At 48.6% G+C, this 18,989-nt stretch overlaps 1 protein-coding gene across 2 annotated transcripts in view; it reads right to left on the bottom strand.

Annotated features, from left to right (window-relative positions):
• Window positions 1-308: 308 nt before the first annotated feature.
• RPE (ribulose-5-phosphate-3-epimerase) overlaps window positions 309-18,989 on the bottom strand; it is a 55,921-nt gene continuing 37,240 nt past the window's right edge. For both annotated transcript variants that reach the window (XM_073553198.1, XM_073553199.1), the window contains exons 5-6: window positions 16,842-16,928; window positions 309-918 (exon numbers count right to left, since the gene is read on the bottom strand). In XM_073553198.1, the coding sequence (XP_073409299.1) occupies window positions 796-918; window positions 16,842-16,928 (210 nt within the window). In that variant the 3' untranslated portion in view covers window positions 309-795. The remainder of the gene's footprint in view (window positions 919-16,841; window positions 16,929-18,989) is intronic.

Here is an 18,989-nt window from a genome sequence, read left to right as displayed (position 1 = left end):
GCGATATCACTATGTGTAACAGGCCCTTTATTCCAAGAGCCTACAGTCTGCAGATCATGCTGGACACACTGTCTCACTTTCAGATAGGTTAATTAGTAGTCACTGATCACTACTAAGTGAATAATCTTCCTCCAAATGCTGTTCATCACAGTTCAAGCAAAAGTTTTCTATCTAGAGGACAAGATGTCAACTTTGAAAATCGGCCTCCAATCCCCTGAACTGCCCATCTCCCATTCCGCTCTACTTCTGCTTGAGTGTTCAGCATTATGGAAGGACACAATGAAAACGGGACAAACCCCTTCAAAACATTTTTTGCATTATATATTTTTTTCTCTTTATTTACACTTATCGTGTTTTTAAACTTCCTGAAAAAGACTAACAGTGCAACAGAGATGACATACAGTATGGTGAATGTGTGACAAAAAAAATTATGATGGATCAAAAAACAGATGCATGAGCTCATGTAACGGCTTTTCATGGACATGGCAATGCTTTGTGGAGAGCACATCTCCATACACTCAAGTACCAATGCCTCAATCTTTTGCTTACAGACTTCGCTCAACTTTAGCTTTCTGGAGGGAAAACACACCTTTCATTCAACAGAAAACCATTCTCTCTGGCGTATGCGAGAAACCATGATGTGTATGAAAGAGAGAAGAAATAGTTATTCTTCACTGGAAAAGAGATTGCTTCAGGGGGCAGTTCGGCACCACCCTCGTCGGTGTCCCAGGCCTGCTCTGTATCAGGAAAGGCTTCATAGTGGTGTGGTTGTGTTTCCAGCCTGGATTACTGGATTCATCGGTCCAACGAGCGCTTCTGCGCGGCTTCACAGCAGGCGTTGCGGAGGAGATTGATCACGGAGCGCGGGTCCTCACTTTTCATAATGGCACTCCCGGACACAATCATATTCGCACCAGCCTGTCAAATTACCAATTTATATAGGAGTCAAACTCGTGAAACAAATGATATTTGATCACAATTACAACTCTATATTTACACAAGATTAAGCGTTTAAGGGATTTTACAGGTCTAACATTCTTTAGCTGAAAATAAATTAGTCTTAGTCACACCCGCAGCCCTGGCGGTTATAGACAAGCCTGCAGCGGCGAGGTCACGACTGCACAACGTGAACATGGCAGCAAACCAATGGGCTTAGCAGCCATGCCAATGTAGTCTGTACAAGACTGCTGAACCTAGTGACTGGCAGCAGCGGTGCCTTTGCTGTACGTGTGACATCACCACCGCAGTTATGACGGCACAGACGGGGAAGTAAGGTTCATTTTCTATTATTTCAAAAGGATGTCTATCGAAAAGACAAAAAAAAATAACATTAAAAACTCCTCTAAATATCTAGTACCAAGAAATTTTTGGTTATGGATATGCCCTTTAAGAAGCCTACTACTCTGCTCTCATTACCTGTATTAATTGAACCAATTTGAACTCAATACCTGTATAAAAGACTCCTGTCCACGCTAGAGTTGAGCGACTTTGGTCGGATCGGGTTTTGTGAAACCCGACTGAAACAAAATTTGAGTCGGATGAAACTGGTCCGACTAGAGTAAAAAAAAAAAAGAGGGAGTTTGGTCCGAAACCTGACCCCAATGCTAGTCAATGGGGAATAAAAGTCGGCATTGAGCGGATGACATTCATCCACTCAATGCCGACTTATTTCCCATTGACTTGCATTGGGGTCGGGTTTCGGACGAAACTCCCTCTTTTTTTGCCCTAGTCAGACCAGTTTCATCCGACTCAAATTTTGTTTGTCGGGTTTCACGAAACCCGATCCGACCAAAGTCGCTCAACTCTAGTCCACACACACAATCACACTCCAAGCTCTTCATCATGGCCAAGACCAAAGAGTTGTCTAAGGACACCAGGAACTAAATTGTAGACCTGCACAAGGCTAGGATGGGTTACAGGACACCAGGGAAGCAGCTTGGTGAGAAGGAAACAACTGTTGACACATTTATTAGAAAATGGAAGAAACACAAGATGACTGTCAGTCTTCCTCGGTCTGGGGCTCCATGCAAGATCTCACCTCATGGGGATGTTTCTGAGAAAGGTTAGGAATCAGAAGAGAACTACACAGGAGGACCTGGCCAATGACCTGAAGAGAGCTGGGACCACAGTCTCAAACATTACCGTTGGTAACACACTACGCCATCATGGATTAAAATCCTGCCGGGCACACAAGGTCCCCCTGCAAATCCAGAACCCATTTGAATTTCGCCAATGACCATCTGGTGATCCAGAGGAGGCATGGGGGAAGGTCATGTGGTCAAATGAGACCAAAACAGAACTTTTTGGTATCAACGCCACTCGCCGTGTTTGGAGGAGGAAGGAGGAGTACAACCCCAAGAACCTCACCCCAATCATGAAGTGTGGTGGGGAAAACATTTTGTGGGTGCTCTTCTGCAAAGGGGACAGGACTACTGTGCCATATTGAAGCGAGGATGGATGGGGTCATGTATCGTGAGATTTTGGCCAACAACCTCTTTCCCTCAGTAAGAGCATTGAAGATGGGTCATGGCTGGATCTTCAAGGATGACAATGTCCCGAAACAGCCAGGGCAACTAAAGAGTGGCTCCGTAAGAAGGATTTCAAGGTCCTGGAGTGGCCTAGTCAGTCTCCAGACCTGAACCCAATAGAAAATCTTTGGAAGGAGCTGAAACTCAATGTTGCCCAGCGACCGCCCCAAAACCTGAAGGATCTGGAGTAGATCTGTATGGAGGAGTGTGCCAAAATCCCTGCTGCAGTGTGTGCAAACTTGGTCAAGAACTACAGGAAATGTCTGACCTCTAATTGGAAACAAAGGTTTCTATAGCAAATATTAAGTTCTGTTTTTCTGTTGTATCAAATACTTATTTCATGCAATAAAATGCAAATTACAGTATGTAAAAATCATACAGTGTGATTTTCTAGCCCATCACCTTCCCACATACACATTCAGGCTGATACTTTCCTATGGCAGCCAAGGACCAGACAACCATCTATTATAATAATAATCATTCCACAATCATAATGACCTGTAGAATTAAGCTAAAACGGAAAAAAAAAAACAAAGGGTTGGGGGTTTCAGCATTCCACCCACCTGCCTTTCCAAGACGACATAATAATGTACAGCACCATGGAATTAATGGTGCTATATAAATAATAATAATGTACCTTTACCTTATGATTCTAGACACAGCTACTCATAAATAATTATTTTCCATTAAAAAATAAAACTACTCAAAGGTGAGAAAAACCCTTCACTTATTTGGCAGTACCAAATTCCTACTACTATCTCGCAGAATAAAAGTTAACTTGCATAACAGCAGAGGAGAGGTGGGGGACTCACAATTTTTTATTTTTTTTCTATTCGGTCCCCAAAATACAATTGAAAAATGCCTTTCTTGCTCGACAAAATGTAAGTTCTCACCAACAAAAGAATAAATTCACAAACGGTGAGGTTTTTTTAGACATGGATTTTTCTAGCACGTTTTTACGTGGCTTTTGTGCTTATTTTTCAACTTTGATTTCATTTTGTGATCATGTTTGTTTTGTTTTCTTTTCTTCCCAAGAAGACCTAAAGAATTCACATCTTCACGTGCACTGCAAAGGGTTTTATTCCCACCGCTATGAATAGAAATCTTAGGCAAGTTTCATCCAACCTTTGGGTGTCCCGACCTCAGCCAACTGCCTCCTACCAGGCAGTTAGCTCAGGTCCCGATTCCAGGTGGTCAGACCCTGACTTCTGATCCGAGCACAGTCCATGCATCATGGAAATACAAGACCGGCTGTATTCAAAGAACATTTTAAGTTGCATTTCGGGGCAGAAGTTCTACTTTTTTTTTTTTTTTTAAGAAAAAAAGTGTTTATTTTTGTGGTTTTCTTTTACTTGGTTCATTAAAGACAAGAAAAATACAACATGAATCTCATACTATACACAAGTGCATAGTATGAGAAATTGCCACAACAAGAATGGCAAGGAGACAAAAACAATCAAAACAAATACTACAAATCTATAAAAACACTGTAGTGCTTGGTATTTTCGTACTGATTTAGAGATCACGTACGGTTTTTTTTTTTTAACCAAAAAAAGAACGCAGCAAAAAAGTGTTTTTTTCTCATTTACAGTGACGGGTGTGCATGAACTGGCCATTTTTGAGCAATTGGAATGATGGGCGCAACAGTGTGTATGAGGATTATCGACAAGTGGTGTTTACCACGTCCAGGAGGACCAGGCTGCGCTGACATTTTCAACTATTAACCCCTTCACCCCCAAGGGTGGTTTGCACGTTCATGACCGGGCCAATTTTTACAATTCTGACCACTGTCCCTTTATGAGGTTATAACTCTGGAACGCTTCAACGGATCTAGGCGATTCTGAGAATGTTTTCTCGTGACATATTGTACTTCACTTTAGTGGTAAAAAATTTTCGCTATAACTTGCGTTTATTTATGAAAAAAACAGAAATATGGCAAAAATTTTGAAAATTTTGCAATTTTCAAACTTTGAATTTGTATGCCCTTAAAACAGAGAAATATGTGACACAAAATAGTTACTAAATAACATTTCCCACATGTCTACTTTACATCAGCACAATTTGGGAAACAACATTTTTTTTTGTTAGGAAGTTATAAGGGTTAAAATTTGACAGGCGATTTCTAATTTTTACAACAAAACCATTTTTTTTTTAGGGACCACCTCACATTTGAAGTCACTTTGAGGGGTCTATATGGCAGAAAATACCCAAAATTGACACCATTCTAAAAACTGCACCCCTGAAGCTACTCAAAACTACATTCAAGAAGATTATTAACCCTTCAGGTGCTTCACAGGAGCAGAAGCAACGTGGAAGGAAAAAATGAACATTTAACTTTTTAGTCACAAAACATGGATTTTTGTGAGTACTCACCGTAAAATCCTTTTCTCCGAGACGCTCATTGGGGGACACAGAGACTGTGGGTGTGTGCTTCTGCCATCTGGAGGCTGACACTAAGTATACAAAAAAAGAGTTAGCTCCTCCTCCGCCGCATACACCCTCGCCCCCAGACCGGGCGTAACTCAGTTTAGTGCATAAGCAGTAGGAGAACGCGCCTTAAACTCAGGCAAGAAATTATACGTCTGAAAAAGGGACCACCCTGATCCTTACATAAGGATTTATATAATTCAAAATAAACAGATGCCAACTGGCTAATAGGGTGGGTGCTGTGTCCCCCAATGAGCGTCTCGGAGAAAAGGATTTTACGGTGAGTACTCACAAAAATCCATGTTTCTCCTTCGTCTCATTGGGGGACACAGAGACTGTGGGACGTTCTAAAGCAGTCCCTGGGCGGGATCTTAGCTCACCCAATCCATGCTATTTTGCGCCCCTGATTAGAGGTGCGCAACTGCTGCCTGGAGAATCTTTCTTCCCAGGCTTGCATCCGAGGATGCCTGGGTATGTACGTTATAATGTTTGACAAACGTATGCAAACTGGACCAGGTAGCTGCTTTGCACACCTGTTCCGCTGAAGCCTGGTGTCGCAGTGCCCATGAGGCACCCACTGCTCGAGCCGAGTGTGCCCTGATCCCTGCCGGAACCGGCGTGCCACTGATTTGATATGATTCTTGGACTGTCAGACGAACCCATCTGGCCAAAGTCGCTCTGGACGCAGCGAGTCCCTTCCGCCGCCCTTCTGGAATCACGAATAGAGAGTCTGTCTGGCGGAATGGCGCTGTCCTTGTCACATATCTCCTAAGGGCTCTTACCAGATCCAGGGTGTGCAATGCCTTTTCTACCCTATGCACCGGTGCCGGGCAAAACGAGGGTAAGACAATGTCTTCGTTGATATGGAATGCAGAGACAACCTTCGGCAAGAAGGGGGGAGCTGGCCTTAAAACTACTTTATCCTTATAAAAAGTCAGGAACGGCGGTTTACAAGATAAAGCCGCCAGTTCCGAAACCCGCCTAATAGATGTTATCGCTACCAGAAAAACGACCTTCCTGGACAGGTAAGGTAAGGAGACTTCTTGTAACGGTTCGAAGGGAGGCTCCTGAAGGGCCCTGAGCACTAAGTTCAGGTCCCATGATTCCATCGGTGCCTTATAGGGGGGGTACTAAATGTGCGACCCCTTGCATAAACGTCCTAACCTGCCAGACCGAAGCGACCTTTCGTTGGAAAAGCACCGACAGGGCCGAGACTTGCGTTCTGAGCGAATTCGGAGCCAATCCCGCGTCCAGCCCTGCCTGCAGAAAAGCCAGTACGTTGGGGATCGAAAAAACCAGAGGAGCCACTCCGCGATCCCTACACCAACGGAAAAACACTTCCCAAGTCCGATGATATACCTTCGCCGAGGAAGGCTTTCGGGCACTCACCATCGTGGCCACCACATCGCGCCTGAATCCTGCCTGTGTTAACAGCCAAGATTCAATGGCCACGCCGTCAAACACAGGGCCCCTAAGTTCGGATGGCAGATTGGCCCCTGGGACAGTAAGTCCGGCCGATCTGGGAGACGCCAGGGTACGTCCACCACTAGTTGAACCAGATCTGCATACCAGGCCCGCCGAGGCCAGTCTGGGGCCAGCAGAATTGCTGGAACCTTCTCTCTCCTTATCTTTCTGATGACTCTTGGAAGCAGAGGTAGCGGTGGGAACAAGTACGGGAGCCGAAACTGGCTCCACGGAAGCACCAGAGCGTCTGCTGCGATTGCCTGCGGGTCGAGGGATCGAGCGACGAACCTTTGAATCTTGGCGTTCTCTCTGGATGCCATAAGGTCCACGTCTGGTGTCCCCCACCGTTGGCAGATCTGTTGAAAAACCTTGGGGTGCAGGGACCACTCCCCTGCCGCGACCCCCTGTCGGCTGAGAAAATCCGCCGCCCAGTTTTCGATTCCCGGAATGTGCACCGCTGAAATTACCACGTGGTTTTTCTCGGCCCAACGCAGTACCAGCCCGACCTCGCGCATGGCTGCCTGGCTGCGCGTGCCCCCCTGATGGTTCACATACGCTACCGCTGTAGCATTGTCTGACTGAACGCGCACCGGCCGGTTTGTCAGCCAACGCTGAAAATGTTGCAGGGCCAATCGTATTGCCCGTATCTCCAGAATGTTGATCGGGAGAATTACCTCCCGAAAGGACCACCGCCCCTGGGCTGTGTGACTCTGGAAAACTGCTCCCCAACCCTGCAGGCTTGCATCGGTCGTCACCACCAACCACTGTTCCGGGGGAAAGGGTTTCCCCTGAACCAGAGACGAGTCGCGAGTCCACCACTGGAGTGACCGTCGGACCGGTGGAGACAAACTGCACCGATGATTGAGGGAAAGCAGCCTTCGGTCCCATGCTGACAAGAGCGCATGTTGAAGCGGACGGAGATGGAACTGGGCAAACGGGATTGCCTCCATCGCCGCCACCATTCTGCCCAACACACTCATGCCGTACCGGATGGATCTGGAGCCCGGCTGAAGAAGGTTCCGTACCCCCTGTTTGATCCTTTGCGCCTTGTCCTGAGGGAGGATCACCAGCCCCTGGGAGGTGTCGAAAACCATGCCTAGAAATACGATTCTCTGAGCCGGAACCAAGGACGACTTGTTCCGATTGATCAGCCAACCTAGGCGGGCCAGGGTATCCAGAGTGATACCGACATTCTCCTGGCACGCCTGAAATGACGGCCCCTTTACCAAAAGGTCGTCCAGGTAGGGTAGTACCGTTATGCCCCGAGCATGCAGGATGGCCATAACCACCGCCATTATCTTTGTAAAGACTCTGGGGGCAGTGGCCAGACCGAAGGGCAGAGCAACAAATTGGAAATGTCGCCCTCCGATCGCAAAATGCAGGAACCTCTGGTGTGGAGGAAAAATCGGGATGTGTAGATATGCATCCTGCACATCGATCGAGGCCAGGAATTCCCCTGGATCCATGGCTGAAATGACCGAACGGAGGGATTCCATCCGGAATCGCCTGACCCTGATAAATTTGTTCAGGATCTTTAAATCCAGTACTGGCCTTACTGTCCCGTCCTTTTTGGGGACTGAAAACAGGTTGGAGTAAAAACCTTGCGTCTCTTCGCTTTTCGGCACTGGGACAATGACCCCGTTGCGCTGTAGCGTCATTATAGCCTGCAACAGACCTTCCGCCTGCGATTCTGTTCCGGAGAGCCGGGAACGGAAGAAACGCCGTGGCGGGAGTCCGACAAACTATCTTGTACCCGGACGATATCAGTTCTGCCACCCAAGCGTCGCGTGCCACTGCGACCCAAACGTGGCTGAACCTTAGTAGGCGTCCGCCCACTCTGTCGTCCGTAGGTACGAAGTGCCTCGAGTCATTTTGCTGGAGGCTTTTGTGATCTGGCCCCCCTCGCTCTGGGCAAACGGCCTCGGCCTCTACCCAGCGGATTGGCCCTGTAAGAAACTTGCCTTTCCCTAATCTGACCATCATTTGCGGAGGTGGATGCCCTGGCCGAAGTCCACCTCCAGGAGCTACGAAAGGGCCGAAAACGCCTCTGCGTCTGCCTGAATGCCGGCCAACTCTTCTGCTGCGGTAGAAAACTACTCTTCCCCCCTGTGGCTTCTGAGATAAGCTTATCAAGCTTTTCACCGAACAACCGATTGCCTTAAAAAGGCAATGAGGTCAAGGATTTTTTAGAGATAGAATCCGCTTTCCATAATCTCAGCCATAATGCTCGCCTTACGGCGATCGCATTTGCTGCTGCCACAGCAGAACACTCGGCCGCATCCAGAGCGGCGCCGACGAGATAATCACTCGCTCCTGATATCTGATTTGTCACCTCCAAGATTTCCGCGGGCAGATCCCTGTCTTGGAGGGCCCTATGCAGAGTGTCTGCCCATGAAACCATGGCCTTAGCCACCCAGGTAGCCGCAAAGGAGGGGGCCAGAGCCGACCCTGCTGCCTCATACACTGAGCGGGCAAGCCCCTCTATGAGGCGATCAGTTGGGTCCTTAATAGAAGAACCGCTGGGTATCGACAATAGCGATCTTGATGCTAAACGTGACACCGGTGGGTTCACTACTGGCGACTCCACCCACCCTTTATGGAGTTCAGGAGGAAACGGATACTTTGCTTGCAGCGCCTTTTGCATTGCAAAGCGCTTATCCGGGTGTTCCCTATGTTTCTGGACTAGCTCCTCGAACTCCGGATGTGTGGCAAACCTTCTATGCGGACGCCTGGTTTTCTTGAAGGAGACCTTGTGACCTGAGGCCGTGGACACATCATCCTCGATCTCTAAAGTCTGGTTGACCGCCTCAATGAGGCTGTCCACCGAGTCCTGGTATCCCAGGCTTTCTGGATTCCAGGCTTCCTCCTCCTCCTCCTCGCCCTCGTCCTGATCGCTTCCTGAGCTTGGCGACAGGGAACGAGATGCCCTAAAAAACGCCGCCGACTCCCCAGAGGGCCCGGCCGACGGAGAACGAGCTCTCTTACCATGAGCTTGTCTGGTGCTGGAGCGGCCCCTAACGGACGAAGGGTCCTGAGACGTGGACGAGCTGTCTTCCGCTGGCAGACCACCATCCTTGACCCTGCCCGGGCCCCGAAGGGACTCAATTGCCTTCGTAAGGGACATCATAGAATGCGATAAAGACACTGCCCATTCTGGGGGTCCTGACCCCTGGGCTCTGCAACCATGGGGGGCTCCTGGGCTCGCTCCGACTCACAGGCTTCGCAAAATTTACCCGGCTGCGCCTTAGGCAGCCTGACCCCACAGGAAACGCAAACAGCGTATAGGAAAGAGTGAGCTTTCCCTTTGCCAGACATATTGCAGGGTAGGGTAGGAGGAGGAGGGTAACCCCTTCCTTGACAACCTGTGCGGCACTCGAAACGGGGTTGCACTCACCCACCGGTAACATCCCACCTCTTCCACGGGGTGCTCTGGACGCAGCGAAAACCCTGAGACGTGGACGAGCTGCTTCACGTGCCGTTACTCGCCGGGGGCACTGCGGTGCACTCTGGAGAGAGGCGGCGGGGCTTCCGACCGCACTCCGGCGAGGAAATGCGAGGAGGGGGAGGGGGGCGGGAGCCTCCGGTCACTGTGCGCGCCCGCCGCGCTCCCCGGGCCGCCAGAAGTCAGTGGGCGGGGCTTCCGGCCCCCACCGGAAGCGGCGGGCGGAACTCGCGGCCCTCCCCATACAGCGGGGACCGTGGCCGCCGGCGGAGCTTCAGCCGTACTCCGGCGGGGACCTGCGAGGAGGGGGAGGAAGGCGCGCGCTCCCCGGTCACTGCGCGCCCGCCGCGCCCCCGGGCTGCCGGAAGTCAGTGGGCGGGGCTTCCGGCTACCACCGGAAGGGGCGGGCAGGCCTCGCGCGGCCTTGCGGATCTCCCCATACCGCGGGGACCGCGGCCGCCGGCGGGACTTCTGGCCGCACTCCGCATGTGGCACTACTCGCACCGGGTTCCACCGGGGAGAGAGTCGGGCCCCGTGAGAAAAAGTAACCCCGTCGGGCGGGGGAACAGACAGCCCCGCGGCGCATTCTGGGGGGTCCCGTTCCGGGGGGTGACCCTACAAAAAAAGGTGAGCCTGGCCGCCGGGGGGGGGCTCTCTTGGGGTGCTCTCAACCCCATCCCTGGGCGGGGAGGGGGAGGCTACTGGGGGTGGATGCTTCGATCCCCTGGCTCACCTGCGCCTCCAACTGCACCCCTGGTGTCACTACCTAGGGGTGGAAGGGGCAACCTGAAATCCCGCGTTGCAGGAGAGGAACAAAACGTGGAGTCCGTTGGGGATCGCCCATCGCTCACACGTGCTCGCCCGTTGTAGTTCATGGGGAAATCGAATCCTCTTATCAGGATGCGTTGCCCCTCTTTACAAAATAAAAAAGAAAAATGGTTGTCTGGGGAAAAGTCCCAGATGTGTCCCTCGGTGCGGGAGAGAAAACACGTGGAGGACTACTCACACGTGGTCGCCCGTTGATGATTTGGGGAGATCGGACCCTCTCTATAGGATCCGTCGCCCCTGTCTTATCTTCAAAGAAAGGGAAAAAAAAAAAAAAAAAAAAAAAAAACCTAGTCTGGAGCTCCAGACTGCGTGTGCCTCCATCAGACACTAAGCAAAAACTGAGTTACGCCCGGTCTGGGGGCGAGGGTGTATGCGGCGGAGGAGGAGCTAACTCTTTTTTTGTATACTTAGTGTCAGCCTCCAGACGGCAGAAGCACACACCCACAGTCTCTGTGTCCCCCAATGAGACGAAGGAGAAAATAATATTTTAGCAACAATTTTTTTATTTTCCCAAGGGTAACAGGAGAAATTGGACCCCAAAAGTTGTTGTCAAATTTGTCCTGAGTACGCTGATACCCAATATGTGGGGGGGAACCACTGTTTGGGCACATGGCAGGGCTCAGAAGGGAAGGAGCCCCGTTTGACTTTTTCAACCTAAAATTGGCTGGAATTGAGATCGGACGCCATGTCGCGTTTGACGAGCGTCTGATGTGCCTAAACAGTGGAAACCCCCCACAAGTGACCCCATTTTGGAAACTAGACCCCCTAAGGAACTTATCTAGATGTGTGGTGACCACTTTGAACCCCCAAGGGCTTCACAGAAGTTTATAACACCCGGGCGTGAAAATAAAAAATCATATTTTTTCCACAAACATGATAATTTAGTCCCCAATATTTTGTTTTCCCAAGGGTAACAGGAGAAACTGGACCCCAAAGGTTCTTGTCAAATTTGTCCTGAGTACGCTGATACCCAATATGTGGGGGGGAACCACTGTTTGGGCACATGGCAGGGCTCAGAAGGGAAGGAGCCCAGTTTGACTTTTTCAACCTAAAATTGGCTGGAATTGAGATCGGACGCCATGTCGCGTTTGACGAGCGTCTGATGTGCCTAAACAGTGGAAACCCCCCACAAGTGACCCCATTTTGGAAACTAGACCCCCTAAGGAACTTATCTAGATGTGTGGTGACCACTTTGAACCCCCAAGGGCTTCACAGAAGTTTATAACACCCGGGCGTGAAAATAAAAAATCCTGTTTTGTTCCCACATAAATGATCATTTAGTCCCTAATTTTTAATTTTCCCAAGAGTAACAGGAGAAATTGGACCCCAAAAGTTGTTGTTCAATTTGTCCTGAGTACCCTGATACCCCACATGTGGGAGAAAACTACTGTTTGGGCACACGTCAGGGCTCGAAAGGGAAGTAATGACGTTTTGGAAAGCAGACTTTGATGGAATGGTCTGCGGGCGTCATGTTCCATTTGCAGAGCCCTTGATGTTCCTAAACAGTAGAAACCCCCAATAAGTGACCCCATTTTGGAAACTAGACCCCCTAAGGAACTTATCTAGATGTGTGGTGAGCACTTTGAACCCCCAAGTGTTTCACTAAAGATTATAATGCCCAGGCGTGAAAATATAAAATCCTGTTTTGTTCCCACATAAATGATCATTTAGTCCCCAATTTTTAATTTTCCCAAGAGTAACAGGAGAAATTGGACCCCAAAAGTCGTTGTCCAATTTGTCCTGGGTACTCTGGTACCCCACATGTGGGAAAAAACTGTTTAGGCACACGTTGGGGCTCGAAAGGGAAGTAGTGTTGTTTTGGAATGCAGACTTTGATGGTCTGCTGGCGTCATGTTCCATTTGCAGAGTCCCTGATGTGCCTAAACAGGAAAAAAACCCACATATGACATCATTTTGGATACTAGACCCCCAATGAACAAATCTAGATGTGCCCCCAACTAATCTAATGTAAATTAGTAGTGCATGGAGGTGTGGTACAATTTGAAGCAATCCTTCATGCACAGGCCAGGTTTTTCGGGGCAGGTGTCGCTCTGGTAAGTGGTGTCCCTGCGTATTCCTTTTTTGTAACACACTCGACACCTTTTTTGCGGCTTACCTTTTCTTGGGGTTGGCGGGACCACCCCCGGAAAATGCTGACCTGGGACAATACGAGCACCTTCAGTTCCTGAAGTACTGGGGCCCGCTCCTTCCTGAGCGCCAAACATCATGGCCTTAACCACTACCTCCTGGAAATGAAGGTACGCCGTATCGCTGGGGCATGCACATTGTGACAGCAGGAATGCGTTGAGCATTGCCATTTGGACGATGTGCACGGCCAGCTTTTTGTACCACACCTTGGCCTTCCTCAATGCATTGTACGGTTGGAGGAGTTGATCGGAGAGATCAACTCCCCCCATTTTTTTTGTTGTTCCCCACTACACATGTCGGTTTGAGGACCTGTGTAGAGGTACCCCGTACAGTGCAGAGGGTACTGCCATCACCGTGTATGGTGGTCAAGAGATGGACATCTCTCTTGTCCTTGTACTTGACCACCAGCAGGTGGTCGCTACATTGGGCTCTGCTCTCACCTTTTCGGAGCATCTGCCCAAGTAGCGTCTTCGGGAGGCCTCTCTGATTTTTGCGGACAGTACCGCAGGCTGCGGTACGTCGCTCAGAGAGGGATTTGTAGAGTGGGATGCTGGTATAAAAGTTATCAGTGTAGAGGTGATAACCTTTATCCAGCAGTGGGTGCACCAAATCCCACACAATTTTCCCACTCACTCCCAGGAAAGGAGGACACTCAGGGGGTTCAATCCGGGTGTCCTTCCCTTCGTAAACTCTAAACTTGTGGGTGTACCCTGAGGTACTCTCACACAACTTATAGAGTTTGATTCCGTACCTGGCCCTCTTACTGGGCAGGTATTGACGGAATCGCAGCCTTCCCTTGAAGTGAACCAAGGACTCATCCACGCAGATGTCCCTTTGGGGCACGTACACTTCAGCAAACTTTTTGTTGAAGTGTTCGATGACCGGCCGAACTTTGAACAGACGGTCAAAGTTGGGGTCATCTTGTGCGGGACACGCTGCATTATCAGTATAATGCAGAAACTTGTGGATGGCCTCAAAACGCGTCCGGGCCATGACCATTCGGAACACTGGAGTGTTGTATAAAATATCAACACTCCAATATTGCCGAATTTCCGGTTTCTTCAGTATCCCCATATGGAGGACCAGGCCCCAAAACTGCGTCATTTCAACTGCGTCTACAGGAGACCAGTTTGAAAATGTTGAACGCGGGTTTTGCTCCAAAAATTGACGAGCGTACAAATTAGTTTGCTCCACCATGAGGTTAACAAAATCCTCAGAGAAAAAGACTTTGAAAAAGTCAATTTCTGTGAGGCCGGTGGTGTCAAACTTGATTCCTGATTCTGCCACAAAATCAGGAATCAGTGGCTCGTAATTTTCGGGGGGCGAGGTCCATACGGGGAACACAGGGTCAGCTGCGGGCATGGTGGGCGCTGCCTCATCTTCTGTCCTGGAGCGTCTGCGTGGCGGTTCCGCAGGACCCGAGGAGGAAGATGAGGAGGGGGAAGAGGAAGAAGAAGAGGATGAAGAATCCGAAAAATAAAGAAAAGTCGGATCGTCATCCAAATCGCTATCAGTTTCGGAGGCAAGTAAAGCATATGCCTCCTCCACTGAATAGCGCTGTTGGGATGAATTTGATGACATTTTTGTGTCAATATGGTGCTTGGGTGTACACTTTATTGAAAACTGTATGTGTACGTGAGGGGGGGGGGGGGGGGGGGAGTGATTGGTGTAAACTTTCTGTAAAGAAAAAGCCGTGGAAAAAAGTCTAAAAACAGCAGGCCCTAGCTGATAAGTGTCACTTATCAAAACTAGGCTGCTGGATGTGCGCACGGGGTGGCGCAAGGGGGGGGTGGAAAAAAAAAAAAAAAGGAAAACGGCAAACTCTGATAAGTGAACTGTGTCACTTATCCAAGTTTCGCAGCTGCGGGATGCGTGTACGGAGGGGCTAAGGAAAAAAAGCGAGCTCAAGTGTTGATCGGTGAACTGCGTCACCAATCAACGCTTGGCGGCTGCGCACGGAGGTGGCGCAAAAGTGGGGTGGAGGGGGGTAAAAATAGGGGGAAGGGGGATGGGGGGATTGGGGTGGATGAAGAGAGATTGGGCAGGGATCAACAGTTAGGGTTGTAGTTAGGTGGCACAAAGGGGGGTGAAAAAAATGAAAAGCGGCAGGCACAAGCTTGGATAAGTGACGTGTGTCACTTATCCAACTTTTGCGGCTGCGGGATGTGTGTACGGAAGTGGCGCAAAGGGGGCTAAGGAAAAAAAAAGCGAGCTCAAGTGTTGATCGGTGAACTGCGTCACCAATCAACGCTCGGCAGCTGCGCACGGAGGTGGCGCAAAAGTGGGGTGGAGGGGGGTAAAAATAGGGGGAAGGGGGATGGGGAGATTGGGGTGGATGAAGATAGATTGGGCAGGGATCAACAGTTAGGGTTGTAGTTAGGTGGCACAAAGGGGGGTGAAAAAAATGAAAAACGGCAGGCACAAGCTTGGATAAGTGACGTGTGTCACTTATCCAACTTTTGCGGCTGCGGAATGTGTGAACGGAAGTGGCGCAAAGGGGGCTAAGGAAAAAAAAGCGAGCGCGAGTGTTGATCGGTGAACTGCGTCACCGATCAACGCTCGCCGGCTGCGCACGGAGGTGGCGCAAAAGTGGGGTGGAGGGGGGTAAAAGGGGGGTGAAGGGGGGTAAGAGGGGGGGTGAAGATAATTGATCCCTGATCCCCTGCCCAATCTAACACTTACAATTGTAGTTTTCTTTCTTCTGCAGGGATTGTGATGCTACAAGCTGTGGCACCACAATACCCAGCACAGGAGCTCTTGCTGCGTCCGACCTCTCTGCAGGAATCCTCAGCTAGAGTGAGGACCCCTGCAGACAGGGCAGACAGGTCAGAGGCAGGTCAGGGGGCAGGTCACAGAGCGGTCACATCGCTGCTGTGACCTGTCATTGGTGGGATCGAATGATTACATCGATCCCACCAATCCCTGATCTGCCTGGTGACCATGGCAACTGCCTAGAATCGGAGCTCACAGCTCCGATTACTAGGCAGGTCATGCCCAGGTCACCAGCAGGGCACAGAGCGGTCACATGGTGACCGCAGCTGTGCCCTGTGGTTGGCGCGATCGCCGATCTAATCGATCGCGCCAGCCAACTCCTGCAGACCCTGCATCAGGCTCCAGCACGATCGGTGCTAATATAGCACCGATCCTGGCCGGTACTGGCAGGGCACAGCGGCGATATAGCGCCGCTGTGCACTGCGATTGGCGCGATCGATCAGATCGGCGATCGCGCCAATCCGGGTGCTTTTTGCCGGTGCCTGGCGTTGCCAGGCACCGGCTCTAGGATCGAGTACATCGGTACTCGATCCCCGCCTAGGACATCATTGTTTCAGCCAAGCTGATTGGCTGAAACAATGAGAAACGCTGCGATTGGCTGTTCAGAATTGAACAGCCAATCACAGCGCTCTGGATGCCGGGGGGGCGGGATCGCAGCCCGGGATGCCGACGCCATCTTTTCTAAGGTGAGATGGCGTCGGAATTTTAATGCGATCACCGCGACTTTAGTCGCGGTATCGCATTAAAGGGCCCGACGTACTATCCCGTCCACAGTCATACGGGCCCGGGTACCGTGGACGGGATAGTACGTCGGATGTCAGGAAGGGGTTAAGATTATCCTGCGTTACAGCAGCATTCTGACCATTTGATTACTGGCGTTATCAGTGAATAACATAAAAAGCGCCCTCCTTCAAGCTACTTTCAAACATACTAGCACGTAACTGATGAAGGTCTATATTGACCGAAACGTTTTCTGGTACTACAATAAACTGCCTCACCAAGCATTAAGTTGAGTGCCAGGTTTTCATTTTATCATATATGGTTTGGGAACCTAACTTGGCACCACTACAGTAGTGCACACGGTGTTTTCTACTGAGGATTATCTTGAGACATTGTGAGTTACAAGATGGAAGTACCCTTTAAATGCTTCCATCCTAAGTCTTCTATTACAGAATATTCCTATATACAAAGCAATAATGAAGTAAAAGATATGTATATTATATAGCTCTTACCTCTGCACATCGGTGAATATTTTCTGTGCCAACACCTCCATCCACCTCAATGTCCAGTGATGGAAACTGCGATCTTAACCACTGCACCTACAAGTGTGGAATCAAATATTAGTCAATAGACACATCGATTAGGCTGGTTTTACAGTTCAGAGGTTCATGGTCACAGTGGAGGCTGCAATGTCCAGACCACCCAAGGGTCTCCTTGCCCGAAATAGCCTCATATTATGCCCATGGAGGTCAGAAGACCAGCGGACAGTTCAGACATCACAATGACGGATAGTAGAGATGGTTAGCACTCGACTAAATGATGTGGATATATGGTGGTAGTGAAAAGGGAACTGGTAGTCCCGTTAGCATATATTTAATATAGAGTCACTGCACACGTGAATTTTTGCTCAAGTGGAATATTTTTATTTGACGGTGAAGAAGCGACAGCTTGACGTTTCGGCCTCACAACGGCCTTTATCATATAGTCGCTGAAAAAATAAAATATATACAGTAAAAAAATCAGAGATATATACATAATAAAAACAGCATACAAAATATAGAGTAAGTATCTCCCAGAGGTGCATATCTGCTAAGTCACGTGCCGTATGATCATTAACCCCTTCACCCCCAAGGGTGGTTTGCACGTTCATGACCGGGCCAATTTTTACAATTCTGACCACTGTACCTTTATGAGGTCATAACTCTGGAACGCTTCCATGGATCCCGGTGATTCTGACATTGTTTTCTCGTGGCATATTGTACTTCATGTTAGTGGTAAAATTTCATTCAAATAACTTGCGTTTATTTGTGAGAAAAACGGAAATTTGGCAAAAATTTTGAAAATTTCGCAATTTTTCAACTTTGAATTTTTATGCCCTTAAATCACAGAGATACGGCACACAAAAAACTTGATAACTAACATTTCCCACATGTTTATTTACATCAGCACAATTTTGGAACCAAAATTTTTTTTGTTAGGAAGTTATAAGGGTTAAAAGTTGACCAGCAATTTCTCATTTTTACAACACCATTTTATTTTTAGGACCACATCACATTTGAAGCCACTTTGAGGGGTCTATATGATAGAAAATACCCAAAAGTGACACCATTCTAAAAACTGCACCCCTTAAGGTGCTCAAAACCACATTCAAGAAGTTTATTAACCCTTTAGGTGCGTCACAGGAATTTTTTTGAATTAAAAAAAAAATGAACATCTAACTTTTTTCACAAAAAAAATACTTCAGGTTCAATTTTTTTTATTTTACCAAGGGTAACAGGAGAAATTGGACTGCAAAAGTTATTGTGCAATTTGTCCTGAGTACGCTGATACCTGATTTGTGGGGGGGAACGACTGTTTCGGCGCATGGCAGAGCTCAGAATGGAAGGAGCGCCGTTTGACTTTTTCAATGCAAAATTGGCTGGAATTCAGATCGGACGCCATGTCACGTTTGGAGAGTCCCTGATGTACCTAAACAGTGGAAACCCCCTACAAGTGACCCCATTTTGGAAACTAGACCCCCCAAGGAACTTATCTAGATATGTGGTGAGAACTTTGAACCCACAAGGGCTTCACAGAAGTTTATAATGCCAGGGCATGAAAATAAAAAAAAAAAAAAAAAAAAAAAAAAAAAAAAAAAAAAAAAAAAAAAAAAAATCGCATTTTTTCCACAAACCTGATCAATTAGTCCCCAATTTTTTTATTTTCCCAAGGGTAACAGGAGAAATTGAACCCCAAAAGTTGTTGTCCAATTTGTCATGAGTACGCTGACACCCCATATGTGGGAGAAAACTACTGTATGGACACACGTCAGGGCTCGGAAGGGAAGTAGTGACGTTTTGGAATGCAGACTTTGATGGAATGGTCTGCGGGTGTCATGTTGCTTTTGGAGAGCCCCTAATGTACCTAAACAGTGGAAGCCCACCACAAATGACCCCATTTTGGAAACGAGACCCCCTAAGGAACTTATCTAGATGTGTGGTGAGCACTTTGAACCCCCAAGGGCTTCACAGAAGTTTATAATGCCCGGGCATGAAAATAAAAAAATCGTATTTTTTCCACAAACATGATCAATTAGTCCCCAATTTTTTCATTTTCACAAGGGTAACAGGAGAAATTGGACCCCAAAAGTTGTTGTCCAATTTGTCATGAGTACGCTGACA

This window comes from Dendrobates tinctorius, unplaced genomic scaffold (assembly GCF_039654945.1).
Source record: "Dendrobates tinctorius isolate UK_male_01 unplaced genomic scaffold, ASM3965494v1 ptg000199l, whole genome shotgun sequence".
NCBI lineage: Eukaryota > Metazoa > Chordata > Amphibia > Anura > Dendrobatidae > Dendrobates > Dendrobates tinctorius.
This window is presented reverse-complemented; position numbering and strand designations above follow the sequence as displayed.